Source organism: Terrapene carolina, unplaced genomic scaffold, assembly GCF_002925995.2.
Source record: "Terrapene carolina triunguis isolate 2854851 unplaced genomic scaffold, T_m_triunguis-2.0 Scaffold234, whole genome shotgun sequence".
Classification (NCBI taxonomy): domain Eukaryota; kingdom Metazoa; phylum Chordata; order Testudines; family Emydidae; genus Terrapene; species Terrapene triunguis.
The window spans coordinates 18,377,870-18,404,980 of NW_020664585.1; the positions used below are offsets into that span (position 1 = coordinate 18,377,870).

Here is a 27,111-nt window from a genome sequence, read left to right on the forward strand (position 1 = left end):
TTGTAGCAGCCCTGACTGTGTGTGTGTGATCTGCTCTCAGACGGGATCAGCTCCTGCGCATATTCCCCACCCTCTCACTACATCATACTGGAGAGTGACATGTGAAGGGTCTCTTCTGTACTCTAAGGACAGGAACTCTGGGACAGAGGCTGAATCAGTGAGGCATGTGCTCAACAGAGACGAGATGGAAGGCTCTGTTGGTATGGGATTGTTGTTGTACCAGCAGTTTGGACTAGAGTTAGACCATAAGTGAAGCAGCAACTAAGCTTTGAGAGTCAGAGACTAACATTTGAGGAATCAGAGGGCATTTGCTAACTGTATTTTCCATTTGAAAAGCCTTTCAATCAGACACCCAGATTGCTTTATAGCACTGAGTAATAGCAACACCCAATTAGGACTCTTTATTAGCGATGAAGTCCAAGCAACACTTTATTCAGCCAAAAGCATGTTTATTGACTCCTTATAACAGGAGCCACGAACCTTGATAAAAAACAGTGAAATAAGAGCAGGTGAGCAGGGGGATCGGAGTTTGAGATGTGACCTCTGTCCTTCGAGACGTGTTCTCTCTGGTCCTTCGGGGAGTAGTGCATCCAACCCTCCTCATTACAGGGAAGGCTGTCTTGACCTGAGAATATTGGGCATATCAAGGAGCCCATGCCTTTCAGGTAGAGAGGAGCAGAAACATGGGCTAAGACCATCACTGGTATTTTATGTTGGTAGTAATGTAATTTGTAAAGCTGCCCTCTGAATGAAGAGCTGGAAGCTGTCACCTCCTGGCCTGATCCAGAGAATGTGTGGTTGATAAAATAAGTCTGAGGAACCAAGCTAACCTGAGGGGGAAAGGGGCCTGGATCCCGGGTAGTAGGACAGTGTACCAATTCCCTTTCCTGGCTGGTGAATGGGGAGCACCTGAGTTACATCAATAACCAACCAGTTCTGGATGGCTCCCAGCAGAGGAGAAATCAGGAAGGTGAGCACAGAGATCCAGCAGTGTCTCAGAACAGACATCTAAAGCACAGTGTGAAGAGAGCACACTCTGCCCCTTGGCTAATGGCTCATGGTAACTCAGTACAACACAGTTCTGCCACCCAGGATGATCAGACAGCTCTTACTGAGAACCTTGTATCTGTGATCCCATAGTCTAAACTGAAGGTGGGGGCCATTCCATGCTGGGCCAGCAGTTCCTGAACCAGCACAAGCTCACTTCTCAGCTCCTGGGAAGTGCAGTGGATCTCTGAAGCACTGATGTGGGTCCTTTCCAGGCCATCCAGAGCGTGGGCCAGAAGTGTAGCCTTCACCAGTAGCGCTGTGACAGCAGCATGCACCTTTGCACACCCCAGAGCTTTCATATGCAAAGGTGCAATGGCCTCTAAAAGGGAGCAGAACAAGGCATTAATAGGGTGAGGGTGTGTAGAGGATATCAGTGGCCATCAAAAGTAATTTATAGAGACAGACGAGAGGGCAAATATTCCTGTTCTCACTGTCCCATTCTCTCCACGAGCCAAATTCCCATGTATGCCAGAGTGCAGATAAAGCACCACGCTGCTGCAACAGGAGTTGAGCTGTCACTGAAAAACCAATGCCGCCTTGACATGCACTCCCAGCAGCAGCATGACGGTGCAGAGCCATGAATACCCACCAGGGACTGCTGGCTTTTTTCTGTTCCTGGCACAGGTGAATTCCAAGAACACCTGACTTGGCCTGTCCGCACATGGCCCAGACATGGGCTTGTGCTTAAGCCTGTGGTAAGCTCTGTTTGTTATTTAGTTTTCTTCATTTACACAAGTGCCAGGCAGCTCCACTGGGCATTTGCCTCAGCTTACCTTGGCTGCATGGAGCACGGCCAGCCCCTCCCCAGCATGACCGCTCTAGTACAGAGACTCTACTGCAGTTTCCCTTGCCAAGGGCAAATAGCTTATTATGCAGGTAACATCAGGGGGTTTCTGGATGCAATTTCCAGTTATCCAAAACCTCCAAGCTGTTTCTCATTCTCCAGTTTCACCTCTAAGCGCTATTCGTGATACGCTACTAGGAGCTGGTTGAACTATGTGGTGTATTTGGCCAAGATACAGAAAACAAGTTAGGGTTGTCAGTCGATGGCACAGACCCTGCAAAGGGACAATTATGGAACATAGTGGCTGTTCCCTGGCTTTTCTGTTGCACTCTTCGTTTTGTTCATCTCAATCTTGCTGCTGTTTGAAGGGAGGCTGGTTTGTGGGGGGAAAACAAACCTAAATGTAGCAGGTTTCTCTGCATGTGGATCGTGGGCTAGAGTCCAGGTGAATTGTATTAACCTGACTGAGAACAACATTGAAAAAATGTAAAGAATTTTTCACTTGACCAGAGCTCAAAGAGCCCCAAGTTTAACGTAGCTTTGAAGTTGCAATATGGCAGGAAGTAATGTGCTACTTCTTCCATTTTACTTTATTTAAAGCAATTATTCTAGCACCACATAGTTAGTTAAAGAGATCGGCAATTAGTGCAGGTCCTACATATAAACAAATTTGTGCTTTATGAACAAGTGTCATATATGCAACCAGCTTTGCTTTGGTGTTAAGGCCGACACTGGGAAGGGATTAGATGCGATGCCAGTGCAGCTACGTACCTTGGCTCCACCAGTGCTTGCAGTGCTGAAGGTTGTGTAAGATGCTAGGTCCGGTGGCTTTCAGCCAGCGTTGAGTGAAGTCACAAAGCTGAGTCGAGGCGGGCACCCTGTCCAGCAGCTGAAGGAGGAAGGGGAGCAGCAGTCGGGATAAGACAGCTGGCTCTGCAAAAACATTGGGTTCGTCCTCTTTATACAGACTGACGGCTCTGAAAGGGAAGCCAAGTCAAACGATAAACCCCACGTTTTGTCTCATTCACTGATCTGTTCCTCCAAACACCTCTGCACAATGTCACGCTATGTACCAGCTGTGATAGCACAGTGATGGGTGTTGCATGAGCAAACGGGGCTTTCTGTATTGGTGACTAGAAAGGATGGGATTTCACATATTTGGTGTTTACAGATTGAAAGGCTCAAGGCCTCCCTCTGTGGGGGACAGTTCCCTTGGGATGCTGGCAACAATAATGTTTCCCATCTATGGAGCACAGTTTTACAGCACTGTACCCCCATTAACTCCTTAATCGACACGACTCCCCTGGGAGAGACTGAAGTGTCATCTCCACTGTACAGAGGGAGAAGCAGAGAGATTAAAGGCCTGATTTTCAAACTTGAGTGCCTAAAGCAAGGCACCTATGTAAGTGGCCTGATTTTGAGAGGTGCTGAGCACATGCAACCACCAGTGAAGTCAATGGGAGCTATGGGTGCTCAGAACCTCCAAAATAAATAAATAAAAAATCAGGCCACTTATTTAGGTGCTTGAATAGAGATTTAGATGCTTAAGTTTAGGCCAGGATTTTCAAACGTAGGTGGACTAAGTTACCTGCCCCAGATGTCACAGTGAGACTCTGGCAGAGATGGAGACAGAACTCACTAGGCCCTGCCTTCTATTTTCAGCCTCACTTGCATCCAGTCTGGACATTTTTATTTAAAAAACAAAAACAAAGAAACCCCTAAACAGATCATTTCTTTGCAGGGCCTAGTTTTTAATCTGCCCTTATAAAAACAAGTCGTCCCTATGGCTTTTATTCTGGAATACCACCTGGAGCGGCTTCCTCTGGAAGCAGAGACAAAGCCAGGCTGCATTTGCTCTTTTCACTCCTACGAGGAGACGGAGCATCCCCTCCTTGCCCTTTGCCGGCACACGGGGATCACTGTTTGCATGTCTGAGCTGTCCCTTTACAAGCTGGTCACTTGGGCTCCCTCCTAAGAGGCAACCGAATTCTTGTGATTTGCCTTTGTTCTTGAAGACAGGTTTCCCAATCCTAGTCTGCACTGTGGCTGCTTTGCAATACACTGCTGGCATAACCAGCCATGGCGGGATCTCTCTAGTGTATTGGTATACTCCTGTGGCATGAAACAACCATAGACACTCTTAAGCCATTTCTAGTGTCTGCAGCTAGTGTGGGGAGGACATGGCCGGGAGAAAACTAGGAGTGGCCAGATCTTCCTGCGCCACAACAATCCCTAGCTCTCCTCCCGGCCCCTTGGGGCTATTGCCAGGCAGCTGCTCTAATATACACTGGGATATTGGACCAGTGCAAAGTGGGATGTGGGAGCCTCAAAGCAATCTTTGTATCCCTTCTGGAGTTGCAGTGTGCCCTCCCCTTGGCCACAGCTGAAGATGGGTACTGAAATATTTCTGGTATATGTCTCCTTAACACCACTTTAGAATCTTGGCTGCTCACTTGTTGGCCTCCAGTTCTGTCAAGATGTTGCTGAGATCCAGTGTGGGGAGGTGCCGTAGCAAAAACTCAAAGGTTTCTTGGCAGCCCCAGAACTTTTCCAGCAGGACATGCAGCAGGCACACCAGCCCTCTGTTACCCTGGATGAAGACACAACTATCTTTAGGCTGCGCTCCCGACACGTGCTGAACAAGGCTAGCGAAGACAGAGGCTTCACGCCGTACTTCCTGATCCTCATCTTGTAGCAGGTAAATGCCCATGTCCATCACACTGAGTGGAAAAAGAAAGCAGACTTCATTTTAGTAGCATATGGTGCTATCCGGAGCATTTCTAAGCTATCTAACTACAATGCCAGGGGATAATCTTACACAGGTTGTAACTAACAGGAAACTTGGATGGTCAATATCATCATTACTTGTTTCTGGTAGTGCTTGCAATGTGTCAGGTGTTACATACATGAAAGGCCCTGCCCCCATGAGCTTACAGTTGAAAGAGACAAAGCTAATAGATGGAGGCTAGGGGAAAGGGGGAAATATACCAGCAGAATGGTCAGATGGAAACTAGCTACATCCTGGTAATGTTTAACAAAGATTCTCTTTTCTCTTTTGTAAAGTGACATACAAGGTTATGGAGTACTTGAGGATATTGTCACAGTCAGCCTGTCTCTGTTCATCAGTGCAAAGTGCCCCATCCAATATTATATTGAGGCTTTTCATGAGGACACTGTTGGGGAGAGCTGGACCCAACATTTACATTTTGTTTAAAAAAATATTGTTTTACAAACCCTTAGGTCAACAGAAACGTTTCCAGTATTTTTATTTAAACTCCAGCTTACAAGTCTTTTGTTTAAATTTAAATATTCCTATGTTGTGTCTGCAACTGGAATATTGCAGAGTTGAGTTATCCTGCATGAGGGCCAGAAAATGAAACTGACGAGTTCATTTTCATTGTCCAGGCTGAGTGAAATGCAGAGTAAATAAACAGTACTTATAGCGAGAAGGAGCTGAGGCGTTCAGGTGTTAGCAGCAGCAGCACAGGTAACAGCATCTTGTTTTTAAAAATGTGACTTGTAACTTGGCAATGTCCCCTTTAATATTCTTCAGTGCGGTTTTCCTAGTGCAAGTCTTCTATTCAATAGGCAAGTTATTAACCTTTAGGGCCAGAAACTGGGATTTTGGATGCTGGAGCAGTACTGGAAATGTGTATTGGCAATGACCATGAAGAAACCTGACTTTCATGCCACAAGTATTGCTCAAAGTCAAGCTGAATTAGCTCTTGCCAGGAAATGAATAAATAAATATGAGGTTTTTTAGTTATATAAACAACAAGAGAATAAGGATGGATGATATTTACCCCCACATACATGAGGGGGTAAATAGCAGGGAGGGTGAAGAGCTATTTAATCTACAGGACAATGTTGGCACAAGAACAAATGGATATAAACTGGCCATGAACAAATTCAGGCTGGAAATTAGAAGAAGGTTTCTAACCATCAGAGGGATGAGGTTCTGGAACAGCCTTCCCATAGGCGTTGTGGGGGCAAACAATTAGCTTCAAGAGAGAGCTGGATCCATTTTTTTAGTGTGACTGTATGACGGGGTCGCTTGTGCTGGTAGGGGTTAAGGCTCAGCAGCCCTGAAGCCCATTTCTGGTGTACGTCATACGGACCTAAAAGTTCATGCTTCAGGGTTTCAGCTGGCCACCTGCAGGGGTCAGGTAGAGATTTTCCCCTCCAGGGTATTCTGGGTTGGCAGAGTTTTCGCCTTCTTCTGCAGCGGATGGGTGCGGGTCAGTTACCAGGATTACGTGGGTGTATCTCATTGAATCATTTCCTGCTGTTGGGGGGGCCTCAGGCACTGGTGCACTGCAACCCCTCCTACTCTCTGCCTGTGGCACATAATACTCTAGTTCCCTGAGGGCTGGAATACTTTGGTCTCATTTCAGTGGTTGGGATCAGTGTGCGGGAGGCGGTGGTGGTGGCCTGTGATGCGAGGTGTGAGAGGTCTGACGAGATGATCTGCTGGGTCCCTTCTGGCCTCAACTTAAGTGTCAGCTACATACCGCACAGCCACCGACAGCAGGGATGGGCAGGAGGCTTCCAAGGCACTCAGAACCACGTCTGCTCCTGCCAGCTTGAGAGACCTTGCTGCCGCCAGTCTCAGCACCTCCGAAGAAATGGATCTGCTGCATCTTTCCAGCATCACACACCATCGCTCAAGCAGGGGATAATCCCGAAGCTTGGAACTGTCACAGGACGAGTGAGAGAGAAGGAATGTCAAAGTCAGGTCATTCCTTCTGGCTTCATCAGACACGGGCACTCAGCTGACTGCCCCAACACAGAATTCTCCCTTTTCAATAAGCCAGACCCATGTCACTGCACCAGACTAGTGAAGCTGCCATAAATCCTTTGACACTGGCGCATTTGTTGATGTCCAATGCAAAAACGAAATCAAGATGCACTAAAGTATACCAGGGCCTGCAGCGAAGGGTCATGGGTCTCTGCAGAACACGGGGGAGAAGCAGTAGCACCTCTGGTTCTGTCCCTCTCACAGCAGTTACATCCTATTATTCTCCATCCGTTCAAGCACAGGGTCTGGGCGTCGCAAGAAGCAGGGCCACTTGAGTTCAAATGCTACACCAGGCACAAAAGGATTACCGTAGCTGCCAGTATTTTAGGGTGGTACCTGCCCCAGGGCTCCTTGGACACACAGCCTACTGGACAATTATCTCCTGCATTGACACCTCTGTAACTGGCACCCCTACGTTTCTACGTGTCGCTGCAGGCATGTAACTCCAGCTCCTGTTCAGCTGCAAGTGATCTGTCTCCTCGCTTTCTCGGGGAGTGGAGTAAATTGGTATCAGACCACCTACCATGCAGGGCAGAGCTTGAATGCGGCGCCAGTTAAATCGGTATCGTGGAAGGGCACATGCCTCCAATAAAATTCAATGCCAACCAAGTAAGAGCAAGAGGAAAAAAGCCAGGACAGAAGCACAAACCTGAATATATTATATAGGCAATGCCAAAAAAGTGTCTGCTGTTGTAGGGCTCAGTGCTGCTCCTACCGAACCCAGGGCAAAACTCTTATTGACGTCTATGGCCCATCAGAGAATTAGAGGGAGGGTACAGGAGAATAAGACTCTACTTACCCCAGGACAAAGAGCAAGCTAATCACAGAGAGTGCCTGGAAGAGGAGGTCTGGGCCAGGAGACTCTGTTTCCACCATAGATAGCAGGACATCCACACATGCTGCTGCAGGACCCAAGAGTTTATGGAAAACATCCTGGGCCTGGGATGAAGGATTGCGGCACAGATGCACCAAAGCCTCCAGGTATAACTTCAAGAACTCTTTGTCCCTCCGACCTTGTAGCACTGACTTTAGGTTCTCCTGATGAAGAAAGGGAAAGTTCCCAGAGAAATAAGGAATCACTGTCCCTCTCGGGAAAAAGTCCTTTCAATTCGGGATGAGCAATGACACTTCTAAAGCTAAACTGCAGCTGTGGAAGTGTGGTGGATTAAACGCTCTAGCTACTCACCTCTAGAGACTTGGGTTCAAACTCCCATTAGGATGTGCGGGGAAAGGCATACGGTAAGTGAATGGCCTCAGCACAGTGATTTCTGGGAACACCTAACTAGCCAAGCTCATCCGAATGAGAGCTCAGAAAGGCACGATCTGTTTCACAATGTGGGGGTGTTAGGACTGGACAGCTCCTGAGCGTTCGCTCTGATTTAAAATCTCTATGGAGCCTTGCCTTACCAGTAACGTCAGCTGGAGACTCTTCTCTAAGTCCTTGCTTCTTTCTTCCTCCCCTTCAATCACCCACGTCAGGATGGCTGATTGTATATCAATATCTGCCCCTTGGAGGAGCAAGCAAACGGCACCAACTCTCTCAGCCCCAGCCAGGCTTGCTGCCTCCTTGCAGAGGAAGTGGGTGATAACTTGATGGAACACAGCGGAGCCCACCTGCAAGAAAACCAGAACAGCTGCTTATATGCTGCTCCATGAAAGGCTTTGCTTTCCAGACAGGGACAAGATCCCCTTGATGTGGGCCAAGTTTGGATGAGTGCCCGACACTACATGCCCACTGCTAGCACATTGAATAAAAGTGAAATAGCTGGAGAACTAAATTTAACCTACATTTTCCCCTTCAGCAGAGATGCTCGAGGTTAAAGGCCATTCACCATTTTTGTAAGAGCACCAGAGACTTTTTAAATCCGAGAGCATTCCTCTCCTGCTCCAAGCACTTTACAAACACCAACTGGTTAAGCCTCAAAGGATCCCACTGCGAGAATGACTGCTCCTCATCCCTATCCTGTCCTCCAGACCCAGCAGAGAGTTTACAATGGTCCATTGTGTTTGCAGCTTGACTGGTAGCATCTTCCTGCTGCATATTCCTTCTCCTTGAGCTGTTTGAGGCCCCAGTGAGCCACAATGAACACATCCTCAGGAGAGGCAAATACCTGGAGCTCGGAAGATCTTGCCTTCTGTCCTGGCCCGAGGCTGTCCAGTTCACTGCTCACAACCTCTCGAAAACGCTTTGCAAAACCCTGGGTGCAGCTCCCAACCAACAGGGAGATGACTTGGAGGTAGGCTGAGCGAATCAGAGGGCACTGCTGTGCAGGGGTGACCAACCAGAACTGGCCTTCCATCTGGTGAGCCACAGACAGCATGGCATCTGGTGACAAACTGAAAGGAAACGTCAGAGTTTACTTAGCGAGGTACCAGTAACAATAGTTATGGGTTAGCTGTTACTAGCCACCTTGGATGCAGGAGCGTTAGCTTGTCTCTTTGAAAGGTGCTGGCCCAGTTCCCTCTGCAGAGCCATGCATTACAATTCTGTTTCTTGGAAGGGGACAGGGTACTGCATTGATAAAGGCTGGGAAGGTCAGTCGCTATTAGACCACCCTGTATCCTGTCTTATGATGGCGTCATTGGGCTCTTTCCTCCTGTTTCTAGGGTGTGTGATGGAACCTTTCCCCCACCCCTGCAACCAAACAGAACATGAGGTCAGTGTACATCCTTCTGCATTGTCCCTGGCACTCCATGAAGCAGCCAGCAGGGCTCCATGCAGAGTCCTTATTTCTTGCCCCTTCGATAACAAAAGGCAGGATTGCCATAAGCACAGGAAGCGAGTCAGCTGGTGAGTCTGTGATGGAGCCACTGCTCTGCCACTCAGCTGGGAAGCAACATTCCTAGGTTAATTTCAGCGTTTGCCTCGGCATTCCTTGCCAGGCTGCTCACATTACACCCCTGGCTTTGGAGTTTGGCTCTGAGGTCATGCCTTGCTGCCGTGAAAACAGAAAGGGAGTAAGGGAACAGCACTTAGAAACCCACTCACCAGTTCGTGTCTGCAGCGTAAGCCAGCAGAGCCCGTATCTGCAGCAGACGCCCATGCAGTGTGTTGTGGGATAGGACACCGCCTTGCTTAGCTAAGTCCCCAGCCAGTCGCAGCAGGATCTTCCCGTATTCAGCTGTAGGGACAACAGGGACCAGGGCCTTGGCTGCCATGACTCGCACAGCGTAGATGGGGTTTCCTGCAAGCTGAAGCAAGGGCTCCAGGAAGCAAGTGGAGACACTGCAGAGCGAGCAGTGCAGAGCGGGAAACAAAGCAAAGATTATCCTGCTGCTGGTCTACGTCCCTGCTAAACGGAGCTGAACGGAAAGGGCTAGAAAAGGACCACGGCCGCTCGAGAGCATGTCTCGGCTCTGCATGTCAGCTCCACGGGGCCTCTGAGCCCTCAGGACCAGCAGTGCCACTGCAGCGTCCCACCATCGCGCAGCCCATCCTCTGCCAGGACGCGAGTGACCCAGATGAGGGCAGGGACCCTCCCCCTCTGCAGAAGGCGGCTGATGCCGTTGGCTCTGGCAGGCTGTCAGCCTCACGCAGGCCATAGGTAGCAGTGCCCCTGCGTGGACCCCCAGCCTACACCCTGCCACCTGCCCATGGGGTGGCCTCCTCCCCATTTTCTCTACCTGCTCAGTCCATCTGCCCCGGGTTGGAGTTTTGCCAAGAGCGTGAGGATGGCGTGGAGCGAGGGGCAGAGGTGAAACCTCCCTCCCTCCGGCTCTCCTGCCGTCTCCAGAGCTGAGTGCAGCTCTCCCAGCAGGATCTCCCTCAGCTGCGGGTAGCGGCTGAAGAACGCCTGAGGGCTCACCCCGTCCTGAGCGCAGCTATCGTCCCGGCTCCGCTTCGGACCCAGCACCCGAGCTGTGAGGGCGCCTGAAAGAAAACAAGTGGGGGAAGGGCATCAGGAACCACGGCCATTGGCACATGGCAGGGATGAACCAGCTACCCATGTACTCTGCCCTGCGCTTCAGCATGAACAGCAAGTCCACCAGAGCCGTGTTTAGGCAGAGGAAACATATTAGTGGTTTGAGCACGGAGACTTCCTGACGTCTCTCCTTGGACCCTGCCTCAAATCCTAGCAGAGCTGGCTCAGTCATTCGACCTTCCCAGGCAGGGAGATGGAGACCCATGCAATTTACTCGACGGGGGGGCGCTCTCAAAAGAGACTCCGAAAAGCAGGTCCTCCCTGCTCTGCAGGGCATTAAAGATGCTGTGGCCTGTTTGCTGGGGTTTGTCTCGGGCCCTTGTCCAGCATCTCCCACTCCACTCGCTCTCATGCTGAGCCACCCTCCACCCCAGAGTTGGCTGCATTTCATTGACGCTGTGTGTAATGGGAGAGATGGAGACAAGTCAGAATTTAGATCCTGACTGGGACTGCCCCAAAGGTCAGACCTGGGGTTTTGCTTGAGGCCATCCCTTGAGCGCAGTTTGGAAAATGCTTTGTGGGGGTGGGATTCTGTATAAAACATTCTTCTTAGACCCTTTAAGGAACAGCTACCCTAAATAGCAAAGGAAGCGGCTAGCAGACCTGGTAAGCGGAGCATTCCTGAAGTAGCCCAGCGCTGGCCTAATCTGGGACTCTAACAAATACAGGAATTAGCCTGTTAAGACTCACCACAGACTGGAGGACACGTTTTGCAAACCGTACAACACTGTCTCCTCCCTCCTCCCCACCGCTGTTATTCACAGCAGCGCTTCTGACGTGCTCGTCTTGCTTCCTGTTCCATTCCGAGGGCACTCAGGGCCGGACACTGAGCAGAGCAATGGCCTTGCTCCTATGGAGGTTGACGGATGGAAGGACACCCGTGTGTGCACCCCACGGCACTGCTAGGAATAAGCAGCTGTTACTCACTGAAGAGCTGGATGGCTGCGTTTCTCATGGCCCAGCTAGACGAGCCTAGTGCCTTCAGAAGCAGAGCCATCATAGGCGTGACATACTGCAGCAGCGCCGTTCCTAGGCCGGAGCCACGCACCAGTGTCTGCAGCACGTGCAAGGCGGAGACCTGCAGAGAACACACAACAAAGAGCACCGTGGTGGCCCAGGGACATCTTGGTGCCCACTGGCAGAAGGCAGTGCCCTGGGTCTGGTCTCCACAGAATCGTTCATCAAAGGGCGTCTGGTAAGGTCTCTAGTGAAAGCCTGTGTCACGCTGATCGTCATAATCACTGTGACGTGTTTGTACGGATAATATGTAAGGTTGTGTGTGTGTGTGTGTGTGTGTGTTTTTCTCTTCAGGTGGGAGCTGCTTCTCCACCTGTCCGGCTATATGTAAATTGAGTACTGTATACTTCACAACAGCTGTCTGTTTACAGACTGACCGCAGTGCTAATCAAGAGATTGTGAAATCTCCATGGGAGATTCTCTGCAGGAAAAAAACAAGCAGCAGGAGGTTCCCTGTTTACAAGTGATGACAATGGATGGCTGGAACTATATCTGGGGATACAAAGGTATGCCCAGGTATCCTTCACTGAGGGGTCAAGCTGCCAGCTGGCTTGTCGTATGAACGAAGGATCACAGCTGGTCTGGCTCTGATGAGAAGAGAGACTTTGGGTGAGTGACCTTATGAGACAGGGGAATGTCTTGTTAAGTTTAGGCTCTAGAAAGCATGTTATGATTTTATTTTATATGTAACCATTTGTTCCCATTAATTCTGTCTGCTTCTTCTCCGGTCTTTGTTAAATAAACTTTTACTTGGTTTCACTAATCCAAGTGCTGTCAGTTGAGTGGAGCGGTGGTTCTGAGGTGTGTACTGTGCCTTTGGGAGTGGTGGATCTGTGAATGCGGGGAGCGTGCAGTAGAATACGGGCTGGACTCTTCCGGGGGAAGCCTGGAGGGCTCAGGGGCTGCATGTGCCTATTCCTTACGTGGAGAGGGACCATGAAGCCTGCGTGGGCTGAGGGGGGGGAGTGCTTGTGTTGCCTGTGGCTGGTGGAGTTTGTGAACTGACCCCTCACAGATATGGCTTCCTCACGCTAAGGGCAGGTGGTAGCGAGGTGCCTTGCAGCCCTGGGTACCCCCCCCAGAAGTGTCGCAGTTATTTCCCACTCAGAGCAGCTTTCATTGCAAAGGAGCTTGACGTACTACACAGAATGCACATGGGTCACTTCTGGGGGGGCGGGGACACAGCAAACACTAGGCAATCGTTCGGGGCAGTGAAAAGAAAGCAGTCTTCCTCAATTGGATCGGCCAGGGAAGGTAAGTGGGTGTGACGCTGCGGCAAACAGCTCTACAATAGTGAAAACCAGCAGGACTCCTGGAGTGGGCACAAGTGGCTTGCTTGTGGGTTTGGTCTCCTCTGAGAGACGGCGCTGCAGGCAGCACGGTGACCCCAGCCGCGTTCGGAGGGCAGGGTGCTCGCTCAGCAGCACCACTGGCCGGGATTCAGGAGGCAGCCTGCCTGGCTAACCAGGAGGCAGGTCTCGTCTGCTGAATATCATCCACTAATGTGGGAGCTGAACTGCTCGGCGCTCAGGCCTCTTACCTGAGGGAGGTCCAGCGTCTGGTCCCAGTTCTGCGGGAGAGGCGTGTTGGCCAAGGCCAGTGAAGTCTGGATGCAATGTGCTAGCAGAGGGCGCGCCTTGGAGGGATCCTCCCCACCGACAATACACAGGAAGAGCATGGGGAAGCCGGCTGCCCTGCGGGTAATGGAGCTGCTCCTGGGGCCACTTAACAATTCCAAACCCTGAGAAACAAAACCAGCCCAGGAAGTTGTATGTGGCTGAGATTACACCTTGTGGTGGTCAGACTGGGATTGCAGTTTAGGAGCTCTTAGCTCCCGGGCCTGCACTCATACTGCTGGTAAACATCCAACGCCCATGTTTGTTCTATAAGTGCTGGGCGTGATACAGTAACTCCTCACTTAGTCGTCCCGGTTAACGTTGTTACCTTGCTGATCAATTAGGGAACATGCTCATTTAAAGTTGTGCAATGCTCCCTTCTAACCTCGTTTGGCAGCTGCCTGCTTTGTCTACTGCTTGCAGAAAGAGCAGCCCGTTGCAACTCGCTGGTGGGGGCTTGGAACCAGGGTGGACCAGCAGGCCCCCCCCCATCAGCTCCCCGCTCCCCTAAGTTCCCTGTGAAGCAGCTGCTCAGCAGGCTAGCAATTGCAGTTGTCCCTCCCCCCCACTGCCATGTGCTGCTCCTGCCCTCTGCCTTGGAACTGCTCCCCGAGACTCCTGCTTGCTGTGCGGGGGGGAGGGAAGAAAGAGGGGGGGGATAATGTCGGGAGGTGTCCCCCTCCCCCCTGCTCACCCCAGCTTCCATAGAGCAGGGGGGGACACCAAGGCTCAGGATGGCGGGAGCTTGCAGCAGCTTCGGTCTCAGCAAGCTGGCCCTGTACTTAAAGGGGAAATGCGCATATCTCCCTCCATTCCTGCTGCCTTGCAGAGTGAGAGAGTTAACCCTTGAGGGCTCAGCCAATTGCTAGTTCATCATTTAGCAGTAAGGGAAATATCCCACACTGACTCCTCCACCTCCATCATCACTGTGTACCAGTATTAAATTGTTTGTTTAAAACTTATACTGTGTGTGTGTGTGTATATATATATATATATATATATATATATAAATAATGTGGTCTTTTTGTCTGGTGAAAAAAATTTCCTTGGAAACTAACCCCCCCATTACATTAATTCTTATGGGGAAATTAGATTTGCTTAACATTGTTTCGCTTAAAGTCGCATTTTTCAAGAACATAAACTACAACCTTAAGTGAGGAGTTACTGTACAGGGTTGGTACACGGGGACTGAACAGCCGAGAGGGGAGAGCATGATCCAAGGGGCATTCTGCTTAGTCCTCGGCTGTCGGCTGGTTGGGAAGAGGGGTTCAGTGGAGTGATAGGGATGCTCAGACCTTTGGGGTGTACAAGGCCCCAGCAAGGGATTTGGGGGAATACAGCAATGATCTTTGGTCCTTAAATTTACAACTGTTCTAAACCTCTCTAAAAACAAACACACATGGGTGTGTGCTCAGAACAATACATGAGTCAGGGGTCAGAGGTCAATGATTTGCCAATCAGAACTCTGAATTGATTAAAGTTAATTAGTCTGTATCCCCTTACAGAAGGGGGCTGTTTTCTCCTGTGTTTGAACACGTACTGGTGCCCTGATCCTGACTGAGGTCTTCGGGTACCTTGGTAATATAAGTAACAGTTACCTTTAACTGAATGACCTTCTCCCCCCGCTGCCTAGAGCAAGAAATGGTTGCAATACCTGTGCTAGCATCGTTCTTGGCACTGCCTGCAGTTCTGCATGAGGATGGTTCAGCAAAGCACTGCAAAATTTGGTGAATCCCATGCTGCAACCTTCAACTGCTCCCTAGGACAGAAGAATACTCAGGGCTCTGCAGGTTCAAAGGGCTTTCCATCTGCTCTCTAATCAACCCCCACCGCAGCCCCATGAGGGAGACACTCGCCTCTTTTCACAGATGGGGAAGCAGAAGCAGATAAATGTAATGACTTGGTCAAAGCTGCAGCAGTTAAGTGTCAGCGCCAGGATTAGCAATCGGGCGCTCCTGACTCATAGTCCCATGCTTAAGCCAAAGCTCCTGCCCTACATGATAAAACATTAAAACGGAAGATTTTTGTGGAGCAGAGAAGTGGATTTTGTGGGTGAAGCTAATTATGAACCTCCACTCTCTGCTGTGTGGGTTCAAAAGGGACAGTCGAGCCACTCGCTTGTCTCACGTGATACATCAAACCCCCACTGGGGTTACCGCACATTGTCTAGTCCCTGCACTAGCCCAGAGGCTGAGTGACAGAGCCCATAGCGCTATCCAAGAAACAGTGACACGGCCAGTTGCATCCACCCAAAGGGATCCAGGTTCACTGCTGGGACACAAGGAAGGTAGGTCAGGAAGAAGAAGAGAGGGGATGTCGGACGCTGTTCTGGGGTCATTGCCACTGTCCAAAGCAGTAACGACTGGCTCCAAATGGAGCCCTGCCGTCTCCTTGGCCAGGAGTTGGCCCTTGTAAGGTTTAAATGGAGAAGTACTGGTGGGGACCCACACTCAGGAGGGAAAACATCTGCTGAGTAATGGACCAGCTGGAGCTTTCCTTTGCACTGCTGTAAGTCCCCAGTAGCCCCATGAAAGTCAGTGGAGTTGTTCCAGCGTCACGGGGTGTAACAGCAGAATCTGACCCAGGGACCTGACGAATGGCCCTTAAACAACAGACCTTGCTGCCCCCAAGGGACAGTGACATGAGCCCTGGGCCATTCAGAAGGGAGGGAGACTCCCCTGTCAGGCCTGAGATGGGACGGAGGGTGTGGCACAGCCTATCCATCCGGGCCGGACGCTGTTCTTACCCAGTGCCGGCACTTCAGCAGCACTTCCTGAAACACTCTAGCCGCCATCTTGAACACAGTGAGTGGCAGGAGTGGCTCAGGCCCTGCCGGTGGTGCCAGAGGGAGAATCTTCTCCACTAGGCCTCCCAAGAGCAGCCCTATTTCCTGCGGGGCCAAAGAAACAAACCAAATTAGGCGTGAGATCATGACCTCGCTGAATTGACGTGGCCTCTTCTCCTTGGCGCTAGTGAGGGATTTGGTGCATTGCTGGCTAAGAGCATCATTATGTTCCAGGGTGCTTTAAATTGCTGAGAGCACATGGCGCCCGGCAGACATGCCTCAGCCCGGGTTTCCACTGGCACAAACTGAAAAGTCCCCTCCAGCTGGTCTTTTGCTTTGCCCTCCCCTCCCCTCACTCCTGCCCCACCCCAGTCAATGCTTCAGTAAGGTGGGGAATTTTTACCTATGCAGTCTCCGGCAAGGATCAGTCTGAGCCAGGTTTGAGCCTGCTGCCATGGAAATGGTAAAAACTCCCACTGATTTCAGTGGGAGCAAGAGCAGGTCCCTGATTATCCCATCACCTTGATCACTGATGTTTGAGAGTACCCAGGAATCAACGAGCTTCCCAAACCAGACAGGCAGAGAGCAGCAAGTCTCTATCATGCAAGGACCCTGCAAGTTCTGGGAGGCATTTTAACGCCAAGGCAAATCAATGAGGTTGTCGTTTATTATTTCTAAAGGGCAATAGCTAAGACTAGTGCTTTGCAGACTAACGTAAGAAGCCCAGGTCCCTGCCCTGAGAAGTTGAGTTAAACAATGTACAGATAAAGGAGGTGGGGGGATGGCTAGAACAAAACCATCTGATTTTGTAATGCTGAGGCGTGGCACAAGCAAGCAGGAGAGGATAGGTAGCAGAAGGTGCTAACAGAAGTGAATGTTCAGGAGGGCCTTGAAGGAGGAGAGCAAGGTGGCTAAGAAACATGGCTCTAAGGGTATGTCTACACTACAGGATTAATCCGAATTTAGATAATTCGAATTTGGGAAACAGGTTGTATAAATTCGATTGTGCGCGGCCACACTAAGCACCTTAATTCGGTTTTTAACCACATTAATTCGGTGGTGTGCGGCCACACTACCCCATTAATTTAAACACAGTAATTCGGTGGTGTGCGGCCACACTAACCCTAATTCGAATGAACAAAATCGATTTAGGCTCTACTCCGCTCGTCGAGGTGGAGTACAGAAATCGATTTTAAGTGCCCTTTAATTCGAATTAACTGGCTCTGTAGTGTGGACGGGTGAAGGGTTAATTCGGATTAACGCAGCTAAATCCGAATTAAAGTCGTAGTGTAGACCAGGCCTAATTAATGCTCCCTCAAGCTGTTTACAATTCTTTACTGGTCTGGCAGCCAAGTGCAACGCAGAACGGTGCAAACCTCTCTCCTGCCTTTCCAAACATGCAAAAATAATTTCCTAGCTGAGCCTGGCACTCAAAACCCTGTGAGCAGTGTAGGAATTGGCTGATCCACCGAGTCAAATCATCACTAAGAGCAAAATTCTCCTGGAACAGGGGCAGTACTGCTGCAGCCAAGAGCTTCTGTCCTGCCGTGTTCCCTGTGACAATATGACTCAGCAGCAGAGTTATCATTCGTTTAAGTATCTTCATCTAGGCCTAGATCATCAGAGGTATTTAGGCTCCCCCACTTTCAGTGAAGTCAATGGGAGTTAGGTGCCTAAACAGCACTGTGGATCTGGGCCAGAGATTCTAGAGAATTACACAGAAGCCTCTAGTGATAGAGACACCAAACAGACAGCTGGCACATTGTTCCAAAGGCTCCATGGTGCTCTATCTTACTAGCCAACAGCAGGAAATGCTTGGAAGAACTGCCCGCATTTAAAAAGCCATCCTATTGCAAGACTATATAGGAAGGGATCCATTCCCCAGCTGGTGCCTGGGACTAGCAGTACAGGAGCTGCATCAAGAAGACTCAGGGTTTGGTGCAGAGAGGCGAGGGGAATGGGGCGGGACCTGAAGCAGCTGGAGCCCATTAGGGTCCCAGGAAACCAGTCAACTATTTAAAAGGAGGAGGCAGCAATGACATTGAGGCAGTAACTACTAGCGAGCCATCGTGAGGAAACCAGGTGAGTCGGATCTGTCCACACCAACCGGGAGTTTGTCTTGGCTTGTGTTTAACCCTGGGGTAAAGGAGTTTGGGCCTGTTATTTATCTGACAGAGGAAATCAGATTGAGGCCCGGGAAAAGGGCCCTTTTCGTTTGCCCTGAGTGTGAAAAGGGGGAATTCCAGCACTGGGGTTAGGGCAAGCTGTAAAGGGAATGCTTTAAAAAAACCAAACAAACACCTTAGTTGCCTGGGTTTTCTTTGGCAGAGGACCCAGTTCACTTCTCAGCTAGAGTGACAGAGAGGATGCAGGAGAGGAATATGTACCTTGCATACTTCCCCTGCTTCCCAAACCAAAGGTGTCCCCTGTCCTGGCTGCCTCCCCTGTCCCAAAGCCTCTTGATGACAGAACTCTGCGGGCAGGGTCTCAGCTCCCTTCAGGCTGCTTACGGAAGCTCCTTACCTTCACTGAGACCCAGCAGCAGGTCAGGATAAGGTTGTGCTCCTCGGACAGCAGGATGGAGTCCTCCCCATCCTGCTGCTCCAGGCCTTTCCCCAGCATGATAAGGGAGCCAATAGCATTTACCATGTCTGCAAATGAAGGAGCAGCAGCTGCAAAAAGACAAGCAGAAGGCAGATTTATTTTAGCCACAGCGTAGGTAATGGACGGGGAGGTAGAGCAGAGCCTGCTATGGGTATGAAATCCAGAGGAAAGGAGAATGGAAATGGCCTTACAAAGGTAGATGGTCACCTGAGGTCTTGCTTAAGTTTGAGAGAAGGATCAAATCCATGATCTTCTGATTTGTGGGGGGAGAGAGAAAAAGAGAGAGTGTGTGTGTGAGTGTGTGTGTAAAACTTCCATACTGTGGCCAGTAGCTAAAGAGAGGTGGTGATGTGGACCCCACCCTTCCAAACCATGATCCCGTGGACCCTCCCTGCTTTCCCGTTGTGACTGTACGACATCCCTGTTGTAACTGCAGTTGTGTGTTCAGGTTTTTGTTGTCTTTAAAGTGCCGTGTTCCTCCTTAAAGTCAATTGTTGTCTCCTTCTGCCCTTTATTTCACTTTTCCCCAACCCCCTGGCCTGCTCTTCTCTGCCACCTGGGCCCCTTCTCCACTGTCACTTGGTTGCCTTAACCCTTGCTGCCCTAGCCATTGTCTGGCTACCTGAGCCCCTTCTCCTGCTGGGCACCCTACCTTGTGTCATCCTGCCCTGGGCATTCCTCCTCTCCTTGGCCACTCCAGTCCCCTTTCCTCCTCTTATGGCGCAGCAGCCTCTTTTAGAGGCAGTTAGGTGGAAACAAGAGGAAGCAGGTGGTTTTCGCAGACCGGCTCTTTGGAAAGAAGAGCCTGAAGGGCTGCAGAGGCAGGTGGAAAGGAGACCACCTGTGACCAGCCGGCTCTCTGCAATCCACAATTTAAGAGCTCTTGGCACTTAAGGCAGGCGTAGTTGAAAGGGCACGACACCATGGGGTGGGTTGGCTGGGAACCCTTCCTCACCTGGCTGGTTGGCATTGGGCCCCTGCCTGCTCTGGAGCACCCCCAGGAGGAAGGTGCTGATGTCTCCCAGCAAGGTCACCAAATGGCTGAGGAGCTCCTGCCAGCTCTGCACATGCTCTCCCTTCAGCATAGAGGCTGCCCCCTCCGGTACCTCGAGCAGACACCTCCGCAGCGCCGCCATCACTCCTACACAGATAACACTCCAGTTATCACAGGGCCGGATGCTTGCATGTTCCCTTCCCATACAATCCCCCGAATGAGCTGGGTCACTGAAGTTTAGTGAGCGCTAGAGGCAGCCTGTGGCAAAGAACCGCTGTCCCTAGATGATATCCGCACAGTACCGACAGAGGGCCAGGTATAAAGTCAAGATCCCTTCCCGGAGACGTGGCGTACCAGATAGATAAGAGACCTAACCCCGACAGGAGCTGTTTAACAGCGTGCAGAAATGGGGCTGATGTTTGGGACAAGAAGGGAAACAATATTGTGCTGTGGGGGATCTGAGGCCAGGGTAAAGTCAATAGTCACTTGGAAATTTAGCCAGAGCAGCTGGAAAGAGTGCCATGGACAAGTAGCCAACACCTCAGCTCTCCATTCCACAGCAAGCTCGACCCCTTTGTCCCAGCCCATAAATACACAGCTTGTTTCATCTCCAACGCACGTCTCAAAACGCTCGCCAATCATCACTAGGCCTGTGTGACATAGCTAGGGCTGCCCCAAGCCCAGCTGGGGACATGGGCAGACAGGTGAAGCGACTTGCCCAAGGCCACCGGGAATCTCTTTGTCGTATCTGGGAGTGGAGTTAGTTGTGCTGTGCTCAGGCCAGTTACTGGCTGCATGATTTGCTGAATCACAGACCTGATCCATCACATGACACACAGCTGTAGTCCGACAGGACTGCAGGGGAGAGAAGGGGCATGGGAGCTCTGATGTCTCCTTCCCCATGATGCCTGGGGACGCACCATGCATTGGGTTAGTGCTCGCTGCCTGCAGCAGGTCTTGACAAGCCATGGCGTAGTGAGCTTGCAACATGCGGAGAAGATACTGAGCAAAGCACAGGCCTCGGTGCTGCAGAGTTGGCGCTGCTTTTCCCTCGGGGAATAGTCTCTTCAAGGTGCTGCCGTCTGACCTGGAGGAGGAGGAGGCAGATGCTAACACCATTGACAAAGCTCAGAGGGAGCCCTCGCCTAATCGCCATAGTGACAATCCTCATTGCCAAGGGCTGGAGGCCTTGTGTCCTAACACTGTAACGCACCAGCGCCTTCAAACTTTGTAAGGTTACTTCAGATCACGGGCCGCTGCTGTCTGGCCTCCAGTCCTGCTGAGGGGAATTATAAATAACCCCTCTGAATAGTAAGAAATATTAATAGTCTCGCTTCATAGCTACTTCTTGTTTTTTTTTTAATGCTACATCCTTAATGCTAAGGCAGATGTCAGTATTGTTCCCAAAGGAAGCAGGAGAAATCTATTTGGTCAGGGAGAGGGGGGTATGCTGAAGTGCTGAGAGAGCAAAATCAAGTAGTTCTATTTCAGGTGGGAATCATAGAATCATAGAATCACAGGGTTGGAAGGGACCTCAGGAGGTCATCTAGTCCAACCCCCTGCTCAAAGCAGGACCAATTCCCAACTAAATCATCCCAGCCAGGGCTTTGTCAAGCCTGACCTTAAAAACCTCTAAGGAAGGAGATTCCACCACCTCCCTAGGTAACCCATTCCAGTGCTTCACCACCCTCCTAGTGAAAAAGTTTTTCCTAATATCCAACCTAAACCTCCCCACTTCAGACTAACCCTAAGGGTTGTTACTTTGCTATTCTGTACTGATGTGGTGGTGGGAGGCTAGCGTCCCCAGCGCTGTCCCTGCCCGGTCTTGATAGGATCCTCTGCTTCCGTTCAGTTAAACAGACACTTCAGACAATATCTGGCATGAGGATCTGTCCTCTGGGATCACAGAGGCAGAGGATTAAACAAGCGGGTGGATGTTGATGCCCTGTCAGAGTCTGAGATCAGAGTAACTGGAAAGACATTTGAGTGCCATGTAAGTGATATCAAACTGGTTGGAATCGGGAGTCAGCTAAGCAAGTCATGGTGAGCCGTGTGTGTGGACAGACAGGATTATGTACACACTACCGGTTCTCCTGGTCTCCTTCCCACATGTCCCCTGTCTAAGTCCTTTCTAGAGTAAACGAGAGCGACAAGCCAGTCAGTACTTCTGGAGGATGGTTTTCATCAACACCGCTCCGGCTTCTGCCTCCTGCACTCTGGGGCTGCTCACCGCCTCCTGGGCACGCTCAAACAGAGCCACAGCAATGGGTTCTGGGAAAGCCGGTGGGAAGTAGCGGATGAGCAGCTCTGATGCCAGCTCTCGGACCTGCCAAGAGAGGAGGAGGTTGGAGAGAGGGGAAGGTTATGGCAGGACACAGGTGAGGAAGCAGAGAGGCTTTGGGGAGCAGGATGCTTGGGAATCCCGAGCCAATAGAGCCCATTCAGACCTCTAATTTTGGAAGCAAAAGGGGCACCCGTTGTTACTTGGCTATTCTGTACTGACGTGGTGGTGGGAGGCTACGGGGGTTCCGACAGAGCCTAAGAACACAGGCTCCCAGCAGCAGCATGCGCCAGGAAAGCTGGCAGCCAGATCTGGCTCTTTACAGAGGGGGACAGCGTCCCCACCGCTGTCCCTGCCCAATCTTGATAGAGTCCCCTGCTTCCGTTCAGGTCAACGGGCCACTCCTGCTGCTCAAGCCACGCAGCTTCTGTTACTAATTCCAGCTGTCCACAACATCGAGCTGTGGCAGTGTTGGGGACAGAGGGCTGCTTACCTCATTCGTACTGTCTTGCAAGCAGCTCAGCACTGCCAACAAGTTGCTTCTAGAGAAAAAGTCCCAGCAGCCCTTCTGCCTGGCCCAGCTCAACAATGCCGCCATGTTCTCTGTGGTGACAGAAAGGCAGGTCGGTGAGATGTAGGCAGTAAGTGTTGTCAGGGCTGACCTCCATCGAAAGGGTGGTGGCAAGCAGCAGGGAAAACGGGTCCTGCTTGTTCATAACGACTCTGGTTTATTCTCTGCGGTCAGTGCTGGGAAAGAAGGGCTTTTTATCCTGTACAGAGTCATGCAGCTGCAGCAGAACCTTTGTCCCCGACCTCAAGGGCTCCCCTGTGCTAGGGAATGCGGGACAGCAGAGTACCCAACACAGCTTCTGCTACACAGTGTATGGCTGCAACAATGCGCTGTCAGTGCTGGAAGTGCAAGTTAAAGTTAACTGGGCTGGGGGCTGCAAACTAGTTTCTATCAAATGAGCCCTTGGGTGGGTAAAGATTTGATTCCACTGAGCCTTGTGTCATCTCACACACATGGGAGCTTATCATAGGTAGGGCCCTAGCAAATTCACGGCCATGAAAAACGCGTCACAGACCATGAAATCTGGTCTTTTGTGTGCTTTTATCCTACACTATATAGATTTCATGGGGGAAACCAGCGTTTCTCAAACTGGGGAGTTCTCAAACTCCCTAAAGGGAGTTGCAGGAGTGTCGCAAGATTATTTTAGGGAGGTTGCGGTATTGCCACCCTTCTGCACTGTTGCCTTCAGAGTTGGGGGGCTGGAGAGCGGCAGCTGTTAGCCAGGCGTCCAGCGCTGAAGGCAGCGCCCCACCAGCAGCAGAGAGTACGGATAGCATGGTATGGTATTGTCCCCCTTACTTCTGCACTGCTGCCTTAAAGCCGGGTGGCCGGAGAGTGGCGGCGGCTGCTAAGGGCCCAGCTCTGCAGGCAGCAGCCTAGAAGTAAGGGTGGCAATCCCATAGCTGCCATCCTTACTTTTGCGCTGCTGCTGGCAGCGGCTCTGCCTTCAGAGCTGGGCTCCCGGCCAGCAGCCACTGCTCTCCAGCTGCCCAGCTCTGAAGGCAACACCTCTGCCAGCCGCAGTGCAGAAATACAGGTAGCAGTACCGCAACCGCCCCTACAATACCCTTGTGACCCTCCCCCAACTCCTTTTTGGGTCAGGACCCCAACAATTACAGCACTGTGAAATTTCAGATTTAAATAGCTGAAATCATGGAACTCGTGATTTTAAAAATCCCATGACTGTGAAATTGACCAAAATAGACCGTGAATTTGGTAGGGCCCTAATCATAGACAGGTCAATGCAGAGTCCCCAACATTCCTCATATAATGTCAGAGGCTCTTGATTTTTTTTCCCCACCCGAACCGCTCCAGGGACCTAGACTCCCATCTGCTCATCAGCAGCCCCCCGAGTTGAGGGCCAAAGCATGTAGGAGTTTGTTTGTAAAAGGCTGCAGGATATTTTTCTGGATTTGATACACACGCCCCCAAATCACTACAACCTCACATGACATGGAGAGGCCATTCCATGAGGGCATCTAAATGGGGCCACCCTGCTGACGGGGGTCAGAAGTAGACAGGCTGAGGAATCTACTCAGAGCTCATGCCGTTCTGCTACACAGTGTATAGGCCCCAGTGATGATCTTGCGACCCATGGCCTGCTGTTACCCACGTGGAGGCTGCCCCTTCTTCCTGGCGGGGCTCCAGGTGTCGGTGCAGGTCTCCAGCACCGCTGCCAGGAGCAGCAGGGCAGTCTTCTTCCTCTGGTAGTTTGACCCTGGGGTCAGAAAGGAAATGCTTAACTGCAGCAGCCACTCCACAAAATCTGCATGGGGGGGAAAAAGCACCTCTGGTTACTTGTGAGCAGTGCACAGAGGGAGGGCAGGGCTAGCCCTTTGGAGCATGAGGGTGCACTAGATTGACTATAGGGTGGGAAAGTGCATGGCTACCGAGGGGCTTCTCAGCATCTAATGGTCAACTGGTACTTTGTGACAACAGAGGGACTAGGACTTGGATCCACCTGCTCCAAAAGCACAGGCCCCTGCCACTGCGGCTAAAGGAAAAGCTGTCAGCTGTGCCAGCCCTGTGACACACAGCTGGTGGCTTTGATTTCTGTCCCACAGAAAGCACTGACATACGCGTTAGCCAGTTTATCTGCTTCAGATTAACTCCACGGAGGATTTTTTTTACTTGAAAATCCACTTTTCGCTCTTAATGGTGACTCTTTGCTCAGCCTGGGTAATGGAAAACCCACTCATGAGTTTCACGTTGGTTCACACTCTGTTTTGCTATGTTCAGAGAAAGTACCCCCCAGTCTAGACCACTTGTAGAAAGGAACTTTATTACTGGACATGCTGACATGTTCAGACACAGTTTGGTTTTGGGCCAGGAATGCCAAAATGTCCTATCGCCCCAGGCTGTTGCAATACGACCAACACCTTTCTCTTACATAGCACTTCTCAAAGCACGTTACACAGGAAGGTCAGTATTGTTCTTCCCATTTTTACAGATGGGGAAATTGAGGCACGGAGCGATGAAGTGACTTGCTCATGAGGCCTATGGAAGAACCAGGAATAAAACCCAGGTCTCTCAAGTCCGGGATTAACCCACTAGGCCTCGCTGCCTCTCCTCTGTAAGCTTTCCAGTTTTTCAGACTCTTGAAATGTGGAGAAGCATCCAAATTTCAGGGTGTTTATCCCAACTGAACCCAAGTGTTTGACCCACTGATGTTGGCCCAGCCTCATTACCTGTACTGCCAGCGCCAAACAGTCTAACATCAGGCGTCAAGCCCCCCAAATTTATGAAAGTAACAAAATGATTATAATCTCCCTCCCCCCAATCAATTTATTTGCCATCTGCTTTCTGAGCCTTTAGGGGGTCACATTTCCCAGCTTTTCTTCACAACCAGGGAGGCTAGAAAAAATAAATAAAAGCGGAGCGTCTCACAGTCACATGACTCCAGGAGCTGAGGCTTTAAGAAAAAACACCAAAGATTGTGAAATTCATGATCAAATCACAAGAGTTGGTATCGCTGAGTTACACGCCCGCTGGTCGGCTCGGCGGTAGCAGGACTGGAGCTCGGAAGAGAGCAGTCCTGGCAGATACTGTGGAATCACAAGGCCTGGTGCCAGAAGGCAGAATAAAACTTCCATTAAAGGTCCAAGTTGCCCCACCCCCACTGTCCAGGCCAAGTTGCACGACCCACCAGAGCTCCCTACGCGCATCCCAGCTCAAGTGGGCCACAAAAGGGTAGTGCCAGGTGGCGGCTTTATGTGTGAAAACCTAATGCTGGAGGCCGCTGAGGTGAGCAGAGAGGAAAAGTTAAGCAGCGATGGGAGCCTATGGGGACCAGAGGCTTGGAGTGAGATGTCAGGAACGACTCACTCACCTACTGCTTGTGCAAGTGCTCCTTCTGGATCCGTGCTGGCGGAGCGCTCAGTAGCTTTGCTCTGCATCTTGCTGCGCAGCTGAGAGAGGGCGCTGTCCCTCAGCCTGACCAGAGCCTTCTTCACTGCAGCCTGGAGCAGCTGCCGGAAAGAGGACGAGTCGCAGTTCAGGTTCAGTGGCAAGAACTCCTTCAGTAGACGGACCTCCACCTCTGACAGGGCCTGGTTGGTCCTGGGGCTGCAACACAGGAGACCCAGAGCTGCTAGGCGAATGTTCTCCTCCCTGGAGTGCAAGCAGCAGCAGAGCCTTTCCAAAGTCTCCCCATCCAGGGGCAAGGCCCCGGTGATGATCTTGCGGCCGTTCAGCAGGGCGACCCACGCCCGAAGGTGGGCAGAGTCCCCACCACTGCAGCTCTCAGCAAGCAAAGCGTAAGAGGCGGGGAAGAGCCGCAAAGTCCAGACAAGAAGGTAGTTGGAAGCGTTGCTCTGAAGGAAGGAGATGGGAGAGGTCAAAGCACTGGCCAAGGTGGGCAGCCAGTGCAGTGCCCACTTCTGAGCCAGCTCCTCCTCTGTGGCAGGTTCCTCTCCCGCAATCCAGTGCTTGCGCTGCTGTTGCAAAATGGTTTTATACACGTCTGATGCAGCTGGGCACAGGTGGTTAGTGGAAAGGCAGTTCAGAAGGTGCTGGGGAAGATCCTTGTAGGTATCCAGAACCTAGAAAACCCCAAATAACTTTACGGTCCTTGTTTGCTTCAGGCAGCCCCTGAACTCTCCTAACGCACCAAGGAAACAAGCCTTGCTCATCTTATTAGTAGCTAAAACAAAGGCTGTATTATGATAGTGGAGGACCAGCTGCCTTCCCCACCAAGGAGGGGTGGATCCCAACACAGGTGGTAATTTCTGGTCACTGGTGGCACTAAGCAATGCTGAGATACCACAGTGATCAGTGCTTTTGACTAAGGCTGCATTCAAATCAGTGACCCAGTGGTAAAAGGCTGCATGTTCCAGCCCCAATTTTCCCAAGCTACCTATTGCATTTGATGTATTGTTTCTGTCCTCTTTCATGAGCTGGCTATTCTCTGTGCAACAGCTAAAGAGCTAACCTGGGGCTCCCGGTTACCAGGTCAGAGAGACTGGGAACACCCTAACAGCAGTACTGGGTTGAAAACAGAAGACCCCCAGTAACCCAAAGACAATCGTAGCAAAATATTCTGTCCCCATCTCTAGTGAGACCACAATGGGGCAGGAAAATGCTGCTGTGATCTCTGCATTGACGTGTCTTGGCATCCAGAAAGGCAGGGTGGTTGGTAGGAGGGGCAGTGGCTCATGCCCTTGAGCACCTCCTTGTGGTGGATCTTGGGG

At 50.9% G+C, this 27,111-nt stretch overlaps 1 protein-coding gene across 1 annotated transcript in view; it reads right to left on the reverse strand.

Annotated features, from left to right (window-relative positions):
• LOC112120414 (thyroid adenoma-associated protein homolog) overlaps positions 1-27,111 on the reverse strand; it is a 40,521-nt gene continuing 13,410 nt past the window's right edge. The window contains exons 12-31 of the mRNA XM_026656916.2: positions 25,752-26,463; positions 24,036-24,188; positions 22,346-22,455; positions 21,737-21,897; positions 20,492-20,658; positions 19,533-19,718; positions 18,497-18,645; positions 15,935-16,078; positions 14,843-14,947; positions 13,113-13,313; positions 11,483-11,633; positions 10,257-10,503; positions 9,622-9,858; positions 8,744-8,969; positions 8,040-8,246; positions 7,432-7,670; positions 6,346-6,528; positions 4,288-4,554; positions 2,606-2,811; positions 1-1,369 (exon numbers count right to left, since the gene is read on the reverse strand). Coding sequence (XP_026512701.1) covers positions 1,098-1,369; positions 2,606-2,811; positions 4,288-4,554; positions 6,346-6,528; positions 7,432-7,670; positions 8,040-8,246; positions 8,744-8,969; positions 9,622-9,858; positions 10,257-10,503; positions 11,483-11,633; positions 13,113-13,313; positions 14,843-14,947; positions 15,935-16,078; positions 18,497-18,645; positions 19,533-19,718; positions 20,492-20,658; positions 21,737-21,897; positions 22,346-22,455; positions 24,036-24,188; positions 25,752-26,463 — 4,323 coding nt within the window. The 3' untranslated portion in view covers positions 1-1,097. The remainder of the gene's footprint in view (positions 1,370-2,605; positions 2,812-4,287; positions 4,555-6,345; positions 6,529-7,431; positions 7,671-8,039; positions 8,247-8,743; positions 8,970-9,621; positions 9,859-10,256; positions 10,504-11,482; positions 11,634-13,112; positions 13,314-14,842; positions 14,948-15,934; positions 16,079-18,496; positions 18,646-19,532; positions 19,719-20,491; positions 20,659-21,736; positions 21,898-22,345; positions 22,456-24,035; positions 24,189-25,751; positions 26,464-27,111) is intronic.